Source organism: Folsomia candida, unplaced genomic scaffold (genome assembly GCF_002217175.1).
Source record: "Folsomia candida strain VU population unplaced genomic scaffold, ASM221717v1 Fcan01_Sc001, whole genome shotgun sequence".
NCBI classification, from domain to species: domain Eukaryota; kingdom Metazoa; phylum Arthropoda; class Collembola; order Entomobryomorpha; family Isotomidae; genus Folsomia; species Folsomia candida.
This window is the reverse complement of record NW_019091193.1, coordinates 6,476,591-6,497,358: the sequence shown is the minus strand read 5'-3', so window position 1 is coordinate 6,497,358 and position 20,768 is coordinate 6,476,591. Positions and strand designations below refer to the sequence as shown.

The following is a 20,768-nucleotide window of genomic DNA, read 5'->3' as shown; positions in this document are numbered from 1 at the left end:
ATTTGTGTCTCGATTATTTCCTAGAAGTTCGACTTCCCTGCAAACTCGGGGCTGACCCCCAACACATTGAGTGGCGCAGGTGGACACGCAATTAGTTATGGTGGTTGGAGAAGGGATCGGGTTCAGCGAAGTGGGGTCAATAGGACAAAGAATCCTGTCTGGCGTCGTTTCTTGCCGGGGGACCTGTAATTCTTAAATAAAATTAATTTCTTGTATAATTAAATGCTGAAATAATTAAACTCACGCTCAGAGGACAGGCCGCTTGGCAGACGCAATGTCCCCCTGGCGCACAATACCCCTCCGCTGCATCCCCAAAGGGTTGCCCGTTGCTGAGAAAGTTCAACAATGGCGTCGTATTCGTCACCGTCATCGCTTCCAAGAAGCCGCACGTATGGAAACAATACGAATGTGAAAATTTGTCGTTGTGTGCCACAATCTCGGGATGGTTACAATTTGTTATCGGTGGAGGTGTTTGTTGAGCAGTTACCTTAGGATTAATTTTCAAAGTCAAACTTTAATCAAGTTTTATACAAAATATTGTAATATAATTTACCCAAACAATACGCCCCCACAGTAAAATTACCACAACAGCAAACCACCGACTCCCCCTCATGATAATTGAATACTAAGATAAAAATACCTTCGGACAATCCGTTTTGTTGGCATGACAACCATGACAAGAAAGAAAGAATGGAGATTATTGAGATTGATTCATCCCAGCTAAAGCAAATATTTAGGGGATTGAATTTCACAAAGATTGATCTGTCGGACAGTGTCAGATTTTTGATGGACAATGAAATTGGAATTTGTTGCGTTAAACAGAGAGTCGTGATTGAGAGCTTATTACTTTTGCAGGTATTTAATTTGTTTCAGTGAAGGACAGGAAAATCGGGGACAAAGATTTTATTAATAAAATCGATAAAACTAAATTAATCGGTCGTTTTTTTTCATGAAGATATTTATCAACTAAAAACAATTAATCATTCCCTAACCGATAATCATTTCTCGATATCTTGCTAATTAGCTAAACATTCCCTGATAACAATTTCCTTCCTTTCCTCCTCATAAATATGACGATAAATCATAATCCTAAACTGATGACAGTAATGAGGCTGAAAATCGGTCATAAATGTCTCAAATATTATTTACGTTCTGTGACCTTTATTTACTCTCTTGAGAAAAAAGTACAAGTTACGATGTAAAATTATTTTTTAAATCTGTGCACATTTTTCCATGGGAGAAGGAATTCTCGTGGGCTTCACAAAAATAACATTCCACACACACGCAGCATCCGAGAGAATTACGAGGAAAACAACCGTCGCAGGCATTTACGACTTTTTGAGGAAAAAATGTGCCACGAGAGGAACAATTTGTTTGTCAAGTTGGAGAATTTCCGTGAATTCGAATTTTGCGAATAAAAATAAATAAACACTTTCCGAGAGTGATTAATTGATGGCAGCTGGATAAATGTGTGCGTGTGGATTTATTCTCGTGATACTGGATAGGTTAATGGTGGAAAAAGGTTAATGGGTTTTGCAGAGGGAGCTAAATAAGTGAGAGAGGGGCCGTCTCCTGATGGTACATTTCCGAGTGGTGGGGGTTTTATTTCGGTTTTAGGGTACGATTTTGATTAAAAGAAGTGCAGTTTTTTCATGTTGAGACAATGCAACAAAATATTTTTCTCCAAGAATTAGAAGACTCTTGTTTTAGTGACGGATTGAGATTGATTTTTAAAGTGGTGTAAAATGTTAACATTGTGAATCTACAAGATTTTTAAATAAACTTTTAATCCTTTCCAAGGTTACATGTACATAGATATTTACGAATAAGTATTTTTTGTATTCTGGCTGTGTGATTCAATTGGAAGATGATGCCATAAATTTGAATTTAATTGTCTATCATTGTTTAAAAATAATGATATGCTTGTACACTCCAAAACTCAATCAATATCAACAATTCCACATTAAAATTTGATTTGCAAAAACGATTGATAATTTTAATTTCTACTTAAATTCATATAATTTCCTATAATTAGATATTATGCAAACGATTGTTCACTAAAACTAACCAATCAATTATTTACCACACCCACAAAAGTTATGAAACATCACCTTCTACACATATTTACTTGAATCTAAATTTGAGTCATACTTTACTCAAAACCCTTCCCAATGTGTCATCAGCGTTTGCATAGAGCATCCAGATGAAGTTTTCTAAAATTGATGGAGTACTTTTTTGAGACTGGTGCATGGGTCAGCTACTTGGGTTTGCAGTAGTAGGACATGTGCTCTCAAAGAGAAACAAAGTTCCGGGACAAGGAAGGGAAGGAGGAGGATGATGACAATTTGATGGTTTACGGGTGACAAGGAAGAGTGTCCGGTTACTGGAGGGAGAGACATTCTAGACCGAATCGTTTCCTAATGGTTTATTTTCTTTGGGGTATTTGGAGATTTACAATTTCCACTTTCAGTATCTCTAACTTGGCCAAAAATTACATCACGTCTCTATCCAATTAAGCAGACAATGCAAGAATGTAATAAGACAATTCAACTTACAGAATTCAAAACCAACAAAAAATCTTGTGGTTGTGGTACCATTTCAAGGAACAAAAAGTTCATAATCTGCACGATTCAAGTTCAACAGCCCGAGCCTGATTCCACCCACTGAACTGATCTCTTGGCCCGATAGACACAAACCTTCCGGCTACATCAGCCACTTTTCGAGCTTCAACACATCCCATCATCAACATCTCATGCCAGAATTCACCCTCCACTTCTCTCTCGTTAAACCCTCGCCTTTCCCATCACGAGCACCCAGTCTCAGACAAACCTCTCTCAAAGCAACACAACAAAGACGCTCCTGCACATTTTCAGAGTGAAGTGTTGTTACAAAAATCATGTAAAAACCCTGAAACGTTTTAAACTTTTGAAGAAATGGAGAAATTTCTGCCAATTGTGTTCCTCCTTGTGCTGGTGGTTGTAAGTGCCCAAGGAAATTTCAATTTTTGGATGAATGGAGACGAAGTTAAACGGATTTTGGGTGAGATTTCATAAATATTCTCAAAATTTTAATTAGTTAATAAGTTGATATTGCATTGCTACATATAATTTTTAAAGTTTGTCATTTGTCATCCATTAAAAATTTGCTTTAAAACTTGTGTGAAAAATCATAGAAAAACATTTTCTTTACTTTTTCACTCTTCCCGACGAGAGAGTGATAATCCTACTGGATTTAGTTCAAACCTCCGTTTGCGGTTCTTATGCATTTCAATTCGTTATCTCTCCAGCAAAAGTTTTACATAAAGAAAGAGTTGAAAGCTTGACGTTCACTTGTGAAAATTCCTATAAAATTAATCGTTTTTTAACACCACCCACCGAAATATTTCCATTAAACAAACTTTGTTTAACAAACAACATAAATCAATTATAATAATTGCTACAACTGTTGTTGTTCTCTCCACCTCGTGATTAATCATCTCCCCTCAATCACCTCGTACACCTTTCCCGTATGCACATACATGTGCATACCTCCATATAATTCGATTAATTTCGATATCTGCTTACCCACTCCACTCCACGGCAGATGCTCGCTAAACACACACACACGAAACACAATAAGAAAAATAAACACAAAATTTTTAACGATACAAAGGGCGTGTTTCTCCTCTGGTTACTTTTTTGTAGGTCTTCGAAGGGTGAAACAAGTTAAATAAACTTGTCAAAAGTTATAAATGAGGAAAGGGTCCGTCTGGGTGGACTTGACTCGTTCCTTTTTTCCTCTCTTGGAGGTTTACTACCATTGCATATCTTTCAATCTCCATGGTAACATTTCAATTACGATACATGCCACATTTTGGTCAGAGAAGAGCATGCATTAGTCCAGACAAATTTATTAGTTGATCTTCTCCTTCATATTTTCCTATGGAGATTTAAGGAGTAGTATATTTATTTTTAGTTGGGTGAGCAATCCAACCATTAACAATGCGAGATAACCCCCCATGGTTAAGGAAGTGAGGAGAAAACGTGAAATAATGTGACTTGGAAGAAGCAGTTGGAGAGAATACGAATGAGAATTTTATTAAGATGTTGTTGCTGAGAAGTTACAAATGGTACGTAACAAAGTTGAGACGTTTGCTGTTCAAAGGGAATATTTGTGTCCGACCGGGACGCCTCGTTGGGTTTGGAGATAGTGGCAAAAAATGCACGGATGCAAGGGCCGCGGAAGCTGTGGGGGCAGTTGGGGCTTTAATTTGGTACGTGGGAAGGGCTTTTTGACATGGAGTGGATAGGAGGTCCTGGTTTTAAGGGGCTGGAAATTATCATCCCCATGTTCCCACCGTTCCGCGGCGACTGACAGTTTGACTCCGTAGTAAGTGTGTAGTAAAGAAAAGATGTGTCCAACTAATGGCAGCGACTTGAAGTTTGTGTTATCCGGTAGTCGAGGAAATGTTGGAATTTGTCATAATTACAATTCATCACCTGGACTTGGATGAATAATATTTTGTGTACTTAACAAAAAGAAAAAAAGAGACATGACTTTGTATTCCTTTTCATATGGGGGATGATGATGATTATTATTATCATTGCCTTGTTATGGTGATGCGTGACTCTTTATTACACTCTTTTTTTAAAACTGACAGATGGGAGAGTCGCCAGTTGAGTGAGTTGTTGCTAATTGGGTTGTTTGCCGGGGTGAGTGGGTGGTTACGTTTTTGGGATAAAAAATTCGAAATTGGAGGCAATAATGATGTCTTGTTGGAATAGGAACGTTACTGCTGCGTATGTCGAGAGAAGAATGAACAGATACCTGAAATGACTTGTACGATACCTTTAATCCGCCATGAATACATTGCCTAACAAATTTTGGGGTGTCTTAAATTTATGAGTTTTTTAGACTCTCAAGTTTTATAAACCTTGTCAGAAGCGTGTGATTTATCGGGAAAAGTTGGGGATTAGTAAATACGGAGAAAGTTTCTAATAAGAGAAAATCCACAGTATTAAAATTCATGTCAAAATTATATTACAAAATCCTCCACAAAATTGTGTATACCTCCAAGAAAACCAGGCTCCTTCAGCTCTTCCATTAATCAGAAATGTACAGAGTTTAAAAAGTCCGTCAGTTTTTTAGAATCCCCGCAGAGTGAGGAATGTGCTCCTCGTTTTGAGCAGAATTTGGCTGGAAATGGAAACAGTTTTCGTCGTCGTCGTGGTTGTCATTATTTTTTGCGATATTTTTTTCCTGCCTTTTCAGGGGGTGTGGTAGATATGTACGGATAAATATGCTATGAAGTAAGGAGCCATACAAATTTCCATCCCACTAACCCTCACCCTCTCACACTTTACTTATATTCCCATTATTATCTCAAATCCCAACCCACCAAGAGTTACTCATTCTCAATTGTATCACTTTTCTCGAGTATTTGTCACTTTATCTCTCGAGGCAAGGCAACGCAATCCCGAGATCGAGGGGATGCATGCATTGGGGGCATTGCTGATGATGGAGCAAAAGCGCGTGCCGCACCGTTTATCGGAAATGGAGAAAAGCCAGGAAGGAACTGCATCGTAAATCTCGAATGGCAGAGAATTTCGGAAAAGAAATGCCAACAATTGGTCAATCACGGGTTGCACAAGAGGACGGAGATAAAGCAACATGCACAATTAATGTCCAGCCAGGGTAGAGATTTTGAAGAGCACGTATTCACAGCTCCTCAGTGGCAGATGTGCTGCTGCTCCTGCTTATTTAAGTCAATTGTCATCCCTCTTGTCAAAAGTAAAGTGTTGATCTCGCCGGAATGACTCATTCATTCGTTCCTCACGCCTTGTTATAAGTAGAACTTTTCACTGGGTTGAAATGAATGCGAGGGACTAAAATTGTTAGGCAAGAAGTGTCGTTTCTCCGTCTCCTAAGGGTAGAAATCCCCATTGTTACATTTTACAAAGCAAGGTCTCAAGATGAGATTGAGAGATTTTCTTTATTCCTTCAAGAAGAAGGGTCCCTTTCACATAGTTCCAGCAGGGGTTCATAGTTTAAGATTTTTCATTTCTCACTTTATTGACAATTTGTCAAACGGAAAATAAATATTCGTTAAAATTCGCCCTGTGCGGTGGTACTTAAAACGTTCCTCCTAAACAAGAAAAGAGCATTGTTAAATTAACTGTTTACTGTGTTTATAAGCGGGGAAAATCGATTCGGTCTGGTTTTTGGGAAAATCACCCGGAACAAATCTCGTCACTTTAGTCAAGCTCATTTACTACTGACGAGGAGGAGCATATTTATACCAACACTTTCCCCAAATAATAACAGAAAATTCCGTCATGATGACATTTTCCATGCCCGTTTCCATTTAATCACTGTCACCAGAGCAATAATTAGACGTGAGAGGATGGAATGCGGGACAATTAGTGGGGGATTTTTTCTTCTCCCCCTGTTTAACATTTACTAGATTTTCCACTAACTGTATAACTCAACTAAATATAAACTCCCCCTCGCAATCTTCAACTCAATTGAATCTCCACCATTAATTATGCAATCATATTCTCTGCGGACGGTTTTGGTAGAGTAGTGTGAGTGCCAGAGTGGTTTATCTGGCTGACAATGGCTTCTGGATCGTCGTGAAAATGACTCAGAGAATAATAACAAGGGCAAAAATCCATTTGGTCCTCATCGTCATTTTTCTGTGGGTACAGTGCGTACGTCGGGTGGTGTGTGTCTCGTCACATTTTATGGCCTTTCCATCCACGGGGGGTTTATGATTTTTGAGCAATGTTGGTTCCTATAGTTGCCATGGTTACGTATGAATAGTAACAGTTTCCCATTCAAAAGAAGTGGATTGGATTCTTAATGAGATTAATGGAAGGCCGTTTGTGCTCGCTGAGTGTGAGTTTGGTCGATTTTAAACGTGACAATGGCTCGTTGATTGTCTATTCTCAAAATGCATTTCGGAAGTTGATGTATTTACATATTTTCGTCTAGCCTCGTTATTTCGAGAGGGGATGAGCAGCGGGTGGGCATACGTACAGATTGGGAAATATTTCGAGAGGGTGAGAGGACCAACTTTGGGGTGCTGGTGGGGTGATTATGCTCGAAATTCCGGTGTGATTTGAACCTTGGTGGGGCGAAGAGTTGAAAATATTTAGATTTTACGTGTAAGTATACTCAATGTTAAGAGGATGGCTTGGTTGTCAAGGTGATTAAAGAATTTTATAATGTAATCTACACCCTCTTTTAATCCACAACTATTTCTGCCAAATTATCCAATCCAACCGTACCAATTATTCTGCTTAATTATGCAAAGGAATTTAAATTCAATGACATTAATTTAAGCGCTGGGTGGAATTTCTGTAGCTCAATTCCATACACTCGGTTGTGGGGATCGTAATTTCAGGTTATAAGTTATACCATAAAGGATTTTACCCCTTTCTCATAATGGGAGTGACGACGCTGCCAAAATGATATATGGGAAAGGGTTCCACTTTTTCCGTTCCCATGGAAAATACGAGTATGTAATTCGGAGCAGATTGAAATTATACTTATTTTTCTTCCCGTACTGGTCTCGTGGTGGTGAAGGGTCTGGGAATGATTGATCTTGCGTTAGGTTCAAAAATATGACCTGATTTTCTGAGCAATTGGATTTTGACCCTTGAACTCACTCAGAGGGGAGGGTGGTTGGATAAGTTGAGCAGATATATTTGTGTGACGGATGCATTTATCTACGAACTAAATACGTATCTACGCATCTATTTAGAAGAAACGCATTAATTTCACTTTAAATTCGCATCAATTAGCGAGTAGATTGTTTTATCAAACGTGATTAAGTGATTTATGCAGTGGCTTCTGCTCTAGTCCTGCAAAAAATACTCTTGCACACAACGCCGGAAAATACTATTTGTACTGCAATAACAAAGCTGTCAAGTTGACTTTGTGGAATTTTGTGAATGAACTGTAAATGAATGAAGTAGGCATTTTGGACGAGCAGATGGTCGGGCTGTGGGTTTTGTAGTACGTAGTTATTCTAGTTGGATTGCAACATTTGTGGAAATATGGTTTATTTCATCGTGTTGTCCTGCTAGATTTTTTGTTAATAGAAAATGCCAAGTACTATAGAAATTTGGTCGAGCAACTTACCATCATCATTTGATCAATGTACATATCAATGTCCGCTCGCATCTTATCAAGAATTACAAATAGATATTGCTATGGATTTGTAATTGATTTATGGCCAGAATGTAAATAAGTGATTGATCTGTAGGTATACATAATCAATTTTTGACGGACAATGCGATTTTCAGTGAGAAATTTGATTGAGAGGTTGTTAGTCCCGTGGGATCACGTAGCGTACAGACGACGTGGTTCCAAAATTAGCGGCAGTGATGCATACGTAACTCTTATTAAAGGAAAAAAGTTCCTATTGGTTTTTATTCATGGATAATTTTAAGGCTGAAAATACTTAATCATTTTCATAACGATGTTGAATTTTTTGTTCATACATGCTCAACCTTGCTAATTAGCTAAGCATTTCCTCATAAAAAACTCTACACTAATCATACACAAATGCTGCCATGAAGATAAATCATAATCCAAAACCGATGACACTAATGAACCTGAAAATCGGTCATAAATGTCTCAACCAGGTTTCTATCCTTTTCCATCGATGACTTAAAAAGTTTGAGCTACGAGGAAAATTTGTTTTTAAAATTGGAAAATGATCCAGGAATCTCCTAAAAATTCTCTCACCAAACTAACACAACATTCCACACACCCTCCAGAGACGCGTGGGGAGAGAATTACGATGGAATCGAATTTCACAGGCGTTTATGACTTTTCATGCAACAAAAAACCAACCTGCCATACAATCTGTTCGTCAAAAGAGATACGAATTTGCGAATAAAAATAAACAAACATTTTCACACAGAGTGATTAATTGGTTGCCAGTTGGATAAATTCCATAAACTTTCAATCTGCTTGGATTTATTCGCTCGTCTTAATGGCAAATGGTTCAGGATGAAAAACACTAATCGGTTTTGCAGCAGGCAGGTTTCTACTTTTTGCGGAAGTTGGATTTTTGATCAAAGTTGAGTTAGTGTGACATGTTGAGACAATATGGAGGAAAATATTGTCGTAAAGAGATGCTCCGGCTGTCATATTGATTCTCCAGTGATTTCCTAATCACATTTAATTTTGAATCCTGCCATTAACAACCTTTTTCTAAAATACGTACAATTTATACGTCATGATTTTTAAAGAGTCAAATTATATATGTATGAATACCAAAACTTTCTTCCTTTACAAAAATTCCACGAGAAACATTACACTCGTTGAACAAACACCACGCCATTAATCACTCCCCACACCCACAAGACCACGATCACCAAAAATTATGCAACATGTGTCAACAGCGTCTCCTTATTCTCTTCCTTCTTAAACACACACATAATGATCTGTCATCAGGGCTAACATGGAATCCAGATGGACTGGAGGAAATTGATGGGATTTTGCTGCCAGAGGGGAGGTGGGTGGAGATTGTGGGTCAGTTAGAGTGTGAGTTCAGTGGGACATGTGTCTCTTGGTATGCTCTCGAGAAACAAAGTCAAGACGAGGAAAGGAGGAGATGATGACAATTTGATGGTTTATGGGAGAACTGAACTGGGGAGTGTGTCCCGGTGTCCGGTTACTTCATACTTGGGTCGTTTCCTGGTCCTGGAATTTCCGTAACGACGACAATAACCTTATGAAAACCATACCATCCATGTTAAAAAATGGGGAAAAAATTCAAGACAATAAATGTCGTATCTTCAAGATGGCAATAACCAAGGTAAAAATATGATCTCCTCTTAACGCACAAAGTTACGAAAATCTACTCTCTCTCCCAACCCTGTAAGACGCGAATGGGATTTTCATCCATTATTTTCTCTTAATAAAACCCACACCATCCCGAAAACCCAGATCTCAGTTGGGTACGCACTTTCCTCGACGCAACACTGGATAAACACTGGTCGTGAGAGGTTCTGTTTCGAAATGTGAAAAGTTGTTCGGTTTATTATTGGTCTTGAAAATGTACAAGTTTCTCGTAATTTTGTTCGTATTGATTGCAAGTTCTGGGGGAAATTTTAATTTTTGGATGAACGGAGATGAAGTTAAACGGATTTTGGGTGAGATTTTAAAATGGTTATTTATACTTAATAATTAAATATCTCTAAATATATTTAGGATAAATAAGAAATTTGTTCATTATTTATTTATCTTTCTCTCACCCTTCAGAAATTTAAGGGTGTGATAATCCAGGATTTATTTTCAACCTCATTTTGCGGTTGTTATCTGAATCTCTTTCTTTCCCTAATCTTTTCAAGAGGTTCCTTTTTTAATACGATTTGAAAGGTTGGATTTTCTCATTATTCAACATCCACCATTTCATGAAATTTTATGAAATTTGATCTTCTCAACCATACAAAAAAAACTGTGCTCCATTATATAAACAACTCAAACCATAATAATGATCATAATTCCCCTGACAACTAATCCTTCATTAATCATACGTGGTTCTAAATAATTACCTATAATTCAATTTACCTCATATTTACATATGCATTTCCACCACAACCTTCAGCAGATGTTCCCCCACAGAATCTAACAAGAAAAACAAACACCAAGGTTTTAAGGATACAAAAAGGGCGTGTGTTTCTACGCGTACTATTTCTCGGTCTCGGTCTGGTTAGAGGTTGTTATAAGAAAAATACAAGTTAAATAAACTTGTCAAAATTATAAATGAGCCAAAAGGGTCTCGTAACGTAACGTGTGGTTGATGTGGGACTTGTTACTTTTTTACTTCAATTTTATCCCTCCAATCTCCATACGTTTCAATTACGATAATAGAAATCGTATTACGCCAACAAATTTCCGAGTCTTCCTCTCAAAAAAAAATATTTCTGGTAGCCATGGAGATTTTCAGATCGCGTATGTGCATAGTATTTTTAGCTGAGCAACCCATTACTCAGCTCTCTGCACAATAAAAGCGATGACCCCCCATGGTTATGCGAGTAAGGAGAAAACGTGAAATTATGTGACTCCAAGACCAAGTTTAAGAAGCAGTTGGGATAGAATACGAATGAGTTTTTATGAAGATGTTGCCTCCAAAGACGGAGCAGGCAGTCTCGGAGAAAATATATTTGTGTCCAACTGTGGCGAGATGATGGTGGTGGCAAAAAATGCCCAAGAGAGTAAAACCGAGTGGACTGCATGCGTAATAAAGATGTCTTAATAAATGTCTGTATTACGAGGTTTCTGTGTACACTTAATTTATCCGGAGTTGTTATCATTGAGATAAGGATTTGTCATAATTATTATGATAATTCATCACCTGCCAGGCTACCAATGGAAATTATTTCCTCTTTTGGTGCGCTATTTTATTTCACCCGATGACGAGGCATGACTCCAAACTGTTTTTAATAAGAATGACGAGACAAGAGTGAGTTGTTGCTAATTGGATATTTTGAGTGGATTTGGTGGGTGGACAGTTTTCGGGAGAGGATTAAAAAATAGGTTGGGAAATTGCTATCCAGGATGAAGACTTACATACACACGACTTCATTTCCTACAGATCGTGTGGCAAGTAAAAGTTAAACTTTTCCTGTAAATGTAAAAGCCGCTTTTAGGAGTTTTTTTTCCTCACCTCGGGAGTTAATCCGACGTGAACAAATTGCGTTGCAAATTCTCCTTTAAAAATGTATAAGTTTGTTTCCACTTTCACTTTGTTTGTAAATCTTGTCAAGCGAGAGAGGAACGAGCTGTGTGTGGGGAAAAGTTGGCAAATTGGAGGATTTGTTTTATATTTACAACATGTTTCAAATACAATTGTGAAATAATACTTTTTCAGAAATGTGAGTAAAACCAGCAACTTTTGGAAAATATCTCCATAGCAACGAGCCAAAAAAACGGCGTATGTACTCTCTCTACTTCCCCATTAATCAGTGCAGTCTTTAAGCAGAATCGGTTTTTTAGTGTCCCCGGAGAGCGTTCGTAGTGAAATTCCTAGACACTTTTGTTGGAGATGTCTACCCGATTTTTTTGCGTGGAGTGGGTGGAGTTTTTTTGTGTGGTCTAGAAAAAGATGAAAAATATATACAAATAAAATTACCAAAATTTCCACCCTCCTCACCCGACAGATAAGATGTGTACCTCTCATCCCTCACTCACTCACTCTCTCCCACTTTACATTCCCATTATCTGTCTCTCAAATCCCAACCGACTTACTCATTCTCAATTGTCAGAAATTTGTAGTATCTTCTTTTTCAAGGAGAGAGGAGGGGGGAGTGAAGAGAGGTATTTGTCACTCGATCTCTCGAGGCGGCGGTGGGGTTGCGTGTCCCCAAAAGCAGAGTTGCATTTCATGATAAAATCGGAAATGGAGAAATGGCCGCAGCGAGTAAAAGACGGGAAGGAAATTAATCGTAAATCTCGGCAGTAGAATTTTAGAGAAAATCCATCCCAACAAACAACTGGTCAGTAGTGATAGGACAGAATAAAGGGACATAATTAATGGGAAGTAATGTATATATATTCGTAGAGAGAAAGAGAGAGGGTCCACCAAATCCTCTACTGACAGATGTGCTTACATTTTATGTAACCACGATCCAGCAGCAGAGTCAATTGTGTTCTTGGTCTTGTCGTGTTGATCTCTCTGCTAGTGAGTCACTCCTCACGCCTTTGTGGAATGGAAAAGTAGGAATGAATTTATCTACGAGTAACATTGTTGAACAGGAAATATTTTCATAGAAATGAATTCTTTACCTTCCCACTCTCTCAACCTGCGCATTGTTGTATTCTATGCGCTGCCTCTTGAAACGTACAGCCTGGGAAATATCTACGTTGCGTCCTTTGTTCCTTTCAAGATGAGACTTGAAGAGTCCCTTCCTCCCTTCAGGGAGTCTTGAGGTCTGATTTTATATCGAGATTTTCCCAAATTTATTGACAATCTGTCAAATAACGTTTTCTTCCCTGAAATTCGTCCTGTGTGGTGCGGATGTCACTTGGATGTCTTTCTCTCTCTCCAAAAATTGATTGATCTGTTATAAACTGTTTGACTTAAAGCGTGCAAATTCATGGGACAAACCATGAAATCATGCCGAACAAAGGGGGCATTATTCATGGTCACTTAAAGTATGGAGTATAATGATAAGGAAGCTTATACATATTTACTTGCTCCGACCACACATTTTAACATTTTCCTATTACATAAATCCCAAGAATCTTAGAACTCTGTCACCATGACGTTTTCCTTATCTCTCTCTCCCAAAGTCTGTCTAATCAGCAAAAAAATCTCATTTAATCACTGTCACCCTTCTGCCGCTGGATGGATATAATTAGGCTGCAAAGATATGTAGGATAATTAGCGGATATTTTTATTTACCAATTGCGTAACCAGTGGCAACGAAACACTTGATAATCATACACTCTCCCCTCGCACGTCTCTTACTCAATTGAATCTCAAACATTAATTATGCAATCGTATCCTCTGTGGACGGTTTTGGTGGAGTGCAACACAGTTTATCCAGGAATGAATGAAGTACTCCTTGCTTTGTACGAGTGACAATTCTGCCATGACTCAGAGAAAATAATGAGAATATCGGACCAGCAAAAATATATTGGGCCCGTGTGGGTCGTTTTCCGAGAGGGTCGGATGTTTGAGCATTGTCACAATTTAATGCTTTATGGTGCAACGTGCCCATGGGGGGTGTATGATTTTTGAAGAGTTTCTGTCATGCTGAATGACCTAAATAATATATTCGATTATAACAGAAGGTTCATAATTCAATTCATCTTTTAGATGTTTTTTCAGACTGAGAATAAAATTGCAGTTTTTCTTTTTCGTTTGGTCGATTCCCGAACATTTGTGAGCTGACAATGGATCGCTGATTGTGTTTCAGTAAATAATGCATTTCGGAAGTTGTATTTGCATACATTTTGGGATCATTATTTACAAAAGGGGGATCCGAGAGATCTTCGACGGGTGGTCATGGCAACGGGAAAATTTAGAGGTTCCATGCTAAGGGAAGGGTGCTAGAGCGGGTGTAATTTTGCTGGTGGGGTGATTATGCACTTTAAAATTCCGGTGTGGGGCGACAACTTTGGAGAGATTGGGATAGTATGTTTGCCATCACAACTTGAAGGCAATTTTATAATGAAATTCGGTAGAATCCACACCCCTTCTGATATTTACTATCTCTACCCGTCAAATTATTCATTATCTGGATGCCAAGTATCCAATCATGCTCCCTCCCCATCCACTTATCCCTCTGATAATTAATCCTCTAAATTATGCACAGGAATTTAAATTCATTGCCAATTCCACTTTGTGAATAATTTAAACGCAGGAATTTCTAGAAATTTTAACCAATCCAACTGATCACCACAACTGCGCCATAAAATATACTTACAAACGAGCCTTACATCAAGTAATCATTCACGGGAGTGAACTATTGACAAGGATCATATTTATTTATGTTTCTATTGAAAATGTTTCAAACTCGGAGTATTTAGATTCAAATTATCGTATATTGTGAGTGGTTGGTGGTGAAGGGTGGAAAACAGTGATTGATCTTTGTTTCTAGTTCAGAAATTTTTCGACCCAATTTTCCGAGCAATTGATTTTTTGACCCATGACGAGAGGTTATATGAGAAGGGTGCATAAATAAGCAGATATATTTTCATCGCTCAAGATTGTACTTTTCCAGAAAATATCCGTAAAAAATTTGGCTGTTTTTCTACAAAGTTGCATCCCTCGTAAATTTTTAACGTCTGCATTAAAAATTACACTAATTGGCCCAGAAGCTACACAACTTTAACTGCAAATCTTTTGCCTGGAGTTTACTGTTTCCTCCCCAGATTTTCACACCCCGCAAAAATATCGCCAGACTGAAACATTTAACAATCCCTAAAAATAATCCTGGGCAATAACCAAGCTGTCAATTTAAGCCTGGGTTTGACTTTTGTATGGAATTTTGTGAATGAACGGAATGAGCTAGTTGTGGAATTTTTGGGATGGAAAAGACCAGAAGAGCAGATGGTTTGGATAGATTAGAAAAAAACGTAGACTCACAGAAAAGAAGCATAATGTCGTCTACCGCTTTTGAAAAATTTCTCAAAATTTCTCAAAATTTCCTCCCAGCAAGTGACAAAATTTACCCCAAAAATTGTCACATTATTCACAATTTCTCCTGCAAAAATCTACACTTCATCCCATCCACCCTCATATTTTGTCACCCTCTCAAAACCCCCTCCCCTTTCCTTAAGCAAATAATTCTATTTAAACAGCTGCTGCTAAACTGCACTCGCTCAGCGTCTGGTGACAACTTTGACGAGGTGAATATTAGGGTGCAAATGGGATCGATAATTATTGGAAATACGTAGTCCCCATAGCAACGCATCGCATCCTATGTAGCAGTTCCATAAAATAAATCATAATCCAATTCACCCCATTTCGGAAACTTTTCCGTAAAAAAAACTTTTCACTCTGTTTTACTAAAGTCTACTCACAAAGCCATTATCGTAAGAAATATGTGCACGTCACAGGCGAAATAAAGACAGTAGCCAGGAGACACCCATCACCATTGTATCTCCAGTGACAACCCGTTCACAGATAAAACCGGCTAATGAATCTGGTTGGAATTTATGTCAACATTTTTTCCTAATTTTTTTCTGTCCTAATTTTTTTTCAGGTCTCACAAAGGAATTGTACTATGTTCGAGAAGGAGTTCCAAACACGTACGCGCTCAATTTCGTCGTCCCTCTGAAGGTGAACGTAACCGAGTTGAAGTTCAGTTGGGACGGGGTGCCAAGTCCGGTAGGGGGGAAGAGGGGGGTGAGTAATTTTAATTTTATGTTGTCATGGTTTCAAGTTTTATACCCGTTTAATTCAATTGATTGACATCGCAACACTTTTAGAATATTAAATTGACACGTAGGAAAGTAAAACTTGAGACGGAACGTCACTTGTCAGTGTGGTTACGAAGACTCAATAAACCGGTCACGTCGTAGATATTTTTAAGATTTTATCTAATTTCTCTGACGCCCTTTCTCAATTTTATTTTATTCAATTGCACCCTTGTCGTCGTGGTGTGTTTTTTACGACAAAAGCCGTCTTAAGGATTTGTATAGCGACAAAAGCAGTTGGGTTTTAATCCTCGAGACTGAAAAGCAGAGACGACCACTCGAAATCCATCGGCACACAGGCTGCCATTTGGCCACCAATAACAGATTTAAGCACTAAGCACTCTCTTCCCAATTAAGTAACACATCTTGAAAAGATCACTCTCCACAAAGGCAATAAAAAAAGGATTAAAAAATTGAGTCGTTTAAATCTCCAGTGTGTTTGCATAAATTAAGCATAATTGTTGCCATACTTATATTTGTGGGCAAGATTTAATTTATGTTGCCATCTTTATTGCTGAATAAAATCATTCAAGTATGAAATCCCTCCAAACAAACACTGAAGTAAAAAAATCGAGAAGATGTTTATGCAGATCTCTTTTAAAAAACGATCCTACTGATGGAAAGGAAACGAGCTTTTTTATGTGCTTACTTACTTATTAGACACCCGAAAGATGATGGGTGTTTGGAATGTGGAAGCGTCAAAGTTTCAAGTTTGACAGTAGATTTTATCGGTGCTGCATTTTTTGTCGGTGTTTTCAGATTAAAATGTTTCAAGCATTTGGATCTTGTCTTACTGGCAACGAGGTGTTTTTTTGTTAATTAATTATGCTAGGAAATGCAAAGACACATTTTCCGTTGGCGAGATTTTGATTGATGGATTTATTGAGAGGATACTTATTGATATCAAATTATTAATGTATTCAATTTCCGTGGGAAATGAAATTATGAATAAGAAAAATGAAATTTATTCATAGCTTTAATGTTTTTGAAAATATTATGATTTTTGTATAAAAAAATGAATTAAATTAAATTAGAAATTAATTGAATGATATTATTTTCACAGCCGGCCTACACCTTATCAACGACTACGTCTTCCTCAACAATCCTCCCAATCCCCACCCCCTCAATTCCACTCACCGGATTTATTCCCACCACACCCACCACATTTTCAATCTATATCCCATGTAGCGGGTTAAAAACTGCCGAAGTTATATTGGAGCTTGCAATCAACGTTACCACTGCAACGGACCCCAGCCAAATTACCAGTATTTTGTTAAAGAGGAAGAAAATATGTTTGGAGGGAGTGAAGGGTTAGTTCCTATTCATTTATGAAACTTAATCCATGATTAAGCAGGCATTTAAAATATTAATATATTTTCTTTATAGAAACCGCCCCAAAAGTTCCCACTTCTACAAAACGCCAGAAGAAACCACACCCACAGAAAACCTCAATTTCCATGGTGGATGAACACAAAATGGAGAATTTTACCGAACCAGGTCTAATATACTTGATAGTCGGCTGTGTCATTGGCGTCGGCGTGGTTTTCGTAGTGGTTTTGGGGATGGCATGGATTCGAAAATGTGGGACGAATCAGAAAAATCACATCATTGTTGGTACCTCGACAACAACCACAACAACGAAATCGTCCAACACTTCAACATCAAGTTTGTACAAGGAGGATCACGTTTATTCCAGTGTCGGAATGGCCACCGTAATTCCAGACTATGTCAACTGTCTGGACTATTATAGAACTGACAATTATGGAAATTCCAAAATTGTTCCGAGGTAAATTACATACTCATCCAACAATCCAAAATGTCAGAAAATTAACAAAAAAATTTATCGACAGGCACAAAATTCGACTCCAAACGCTTATCCAAGAAGGAACGTACGGTCTCGTTTACAAAGCGACTATCCAAGGAAACAATTCTGAAAAACCAATCCTCGTAAAAACCGTGATGGAAGCGACACCTTCTCATTTGCAGAAATCATTACTCCTCGCAGGATTTTCTACGCAGAAACAACATCCCAACATTCTCCATCTCATCGCTACCACGCCACCGGTCGAGATGGGGACAGAATTTGTAATTTACGATTTACCAGAGTTTAATTGGTGGAATTTGAAATCGTTCCTGTGGAACCTGGACAATTTGGAGGGGTTAGATTTTCTGGGGCTGGGTTTGGGTGTGGTAGATGGGTTGACCTTTCTCCATGGGGAGGGTGTCGTTCATGGAGATTTGGGGGCAAGATGTGTCGGGTGAGTAAAACATTGCCATTCTAGATAAGGAAGTAGATAAATGGATATAATTTAATTGTAATTAAATTATAGGGTTGTAAATTGTGGTGGCGTTTTGGTGGCAAAATTATCGGATGGGAGTCTCGCAAAGGATTTGTTTCCAGAAGATTATTGCCATGACAACTGTGGAGATTTGAGAGCATTACGATGGGTTGGACCGGAAGGCATTTTGCAGGAAAGGAATAGTATTAGTGGTGACGTGGTGAGTAATTATTAATTTATGTGGTAATCTTGGTGGTTGCAGTAAGAATGAAATTCAAATTTATCTTGCAGTGGTCACTGGGAATATTATTCTGGGAAATGTACACCTCTTCAAAAATTCAGCCGTACTCGGAAGTTTCGATTACAGAATTGTTCTCTTATCTTCAGGCTGGGTTTCGCCTTCCCCAGCCAGAAAATTGCGAAGATGGTGTGTGGGGAGCCGTTATAGATAATTGTTGGGGGTGGGCTTGTGATGGGAGGAACTTGTCGGGGCTCAGAGATGGTCTGGTGAAGATTTTAATGAGGCGGATAGTATAGGTCTTAAATGTGTACATATGTTTCCATGCAATAAGATCACCATACAACAATCTTGTGTAGTTTATCGTGTAAATTGTTAAGTTGTGTTTTATACGGAATATTTTCATACGGTAAAATAAATACTAATCAGTGTGAAGTCGATAATGTTTGTGACTTGTCGAGCATTAATTTAAGCATATTGAGGGAACATAGATTTCATTACAGAACATTTCAATCATATGGATCAAAATAAATAGCATGAGTTCAAAACGGAAGTATCTGTATGTATGTCCCTCTATCAAAGCCCTAGTAAATTAAAAATACATTTTGGGTCCTCTGAGCACGAAAAACTGTATACAAATCTAAACTTTCATTTCTCGGGGTTACGTTTATTTGCTAGTTTAAATTCTTACTCAAAACGTAAATTTATTTCAAATTCCCAACACTATAGATTCGGGGCCGATACGTGAGCCAAATTTGGGGGCTTATTTTACGAATTTAGAAATGTGGAGTTTTAATGTATAATTTTCAATTTTTAGTTTTTTATGCAAATCTATTTATGGAGTGTTCCATAAGTATCCGGATTTTTTTCAATCGCATATATCTATGGGATATCAGGTTGCCCCAAATTCGAAATGACCGAATTCGTGTAGCACATACATCCATCTACCAAAATCCGAAAACCAGAAGTCGATATCTCTTACCGTTCCAAAATGGGGTCAAAAACCCTGGAGCAACTCGCAAAAGCTGTCCGCCACTACCTCGAAAAAGTGGTTACTCGCTCCAAGAAATTGGGCTGTAGCAACTTTAAAAACAAAATAATTCAGAAACCGAAAATTTGTTATACACTACTGAGGTATTAGCTACCAAAAATTGATATTCACAAAAAAATATCTGGTCAGCCCATTCGTGTGGCAGCACCCAAAGTGATAAGATTCGTAATAAAATATAGCTTCAAAAAGTAAAAATTCTAAGGTGAGGGAGTGCACTAAAAAGTATTAAACAAGCTCCCTCCGCCACCCAGATAATTTTACTTCGCCTGGGCTGTCTGTCGCATGCAAAATATCTGTTGTAAATAAAAATATGCAGGTCATAAAAAAGTCGCTCATAGAGTCACCTAACAAATCTAAAAACAATGGTGGTCTTGCATTGTATACTATATAATATCGTTTAATATAATATAGTTTATAATATAGTTTAAAATATTGGTTTATCAGTACAACGAGCACGATGTCGAGCTAGTTATACAAATAATTAATAAATATTTAGGGACGGATGAACCATATGTTAATTAGTACCAAATTATCATAATTGCTAATAATAATAATGATACCCATACCACCCAGCAATGTTGATCTGGATATTAACCAATTCAAAAGTTAACTTTGGATCAAGAAATTAATTCTTACGCCGAAACATTATTGTCGATATTTTGCATGCGACAGACAGCCCAGGCGAAGTAAAATTATCTGGGTGGCGGAGGGAGCTTGTTTAATACTTTTTAGTGCACTCCCTCACCTTAGAATTTTTACTTTTTGAAGCTATATTTTATTTAATTCTTTTTTAGGTTTGAATTTTAAAAGCAAATATAGAATGTAACCACTATTACACGCTATTTGCAACGAAACATTTACACTGTTAGTCTTGCGCATATCGTGGCCAATTTTTTAAAAGTGCCAGTTGATAGGTGTCAGTTCCGATATTCCTAACCGACTCAAATTTGCTCTTCGACTTAGAAAACCATTTGTGACAATTTCTAAAAGGTATGGGTGACTTCAAAGGGTCCCTCCACACAAAAATTTTCCCAATTTCAGTTCATATTCTTCCATTAGGTGCGACTAGAAAACGCTGTACCAAATTACAATTCGATTGGATGAGTTTCAAAAATCGGTATGGGTCATCCCCTATGGTCCGTCAAGATGAAAATTTTACAATTTTACTTCATATTATTTCATTAGAAACCATTATCAACCTATGTACCAAATTTCAGCTTTGTATAATAATTTTAAATCTGGTGCATAGCACCCCATTCACTTACATAACCCCCAC

General features: G+C 37.8%; 1 protein-coding gene and 1 long non-coding RNA gene across 4 annotated transcripts; one reads left to right on the top strand and one right to left on the bottom strand.

The window, feature by feature from the left end:
* Nucleotides 1-41: 41 nt before the first annotated feature.
* On the bottom strand, nucleotides 42-3,687 carry LOC118437889. Of its 2 annotated transcripts, none has more exons than XR_004836462.1 (3): nucleotides 3,564-3,687; nucleotides 245-487; nucleotides 42-183 (listed from the first exon to the last, which is right to left on the bottom strand). It is a non-coding gene; the product is annotated as an uncharacterized LOC118437889 (long non-coding RNA). The 2 variants fall into 2 exon arrangements; XR_004836460.1 differs by lacking the exon at nucleotides 3,564-3,687 and adding an exon at nucleotides 554-610.
* On the top strand, nucleotides 2,810-18,884 carry LOC110862044 (tyrosine-protein kinase Dnt). 2 transcript variants are annotated; one of them, XM_022111196.2, is made up of 7 exons: nucleotides 2,810-3,039; nucleotides 15,711-15,853; nucleotides 16,988-17,234; nucleotides 17,311-17,710; nucleotides 17,775-18,182; nucleotides 18,255-18,423; nucleotides 18,495-18,884. In XM_022111196.2, exons 1-7 carry the CDS (start codon nucleotides 2,934-2,936, stop codon nucleotides 18,738-18,740), a joined length of 1,719 nt encoding a protein of 572 aa, XP_021966888.1. In that variant the 5' UTR covers nucleotides 2,810-2,933; the 3' UTR covers nucleotides 18,741-18,884. The 2 variants fall into 2 exon arrangements, with proteins under 2 accessions (XP_021966888.1, XP_035713264.1); XM_035857371.1 differs by lacking the exon at nucleotides 2,810-3,039 and adding an exon at nucleotides 9,948-10,148.
* The last annotated feature ends 1,884 nt before the right edge of the window (nucleotides 18,885-20,768 follow it).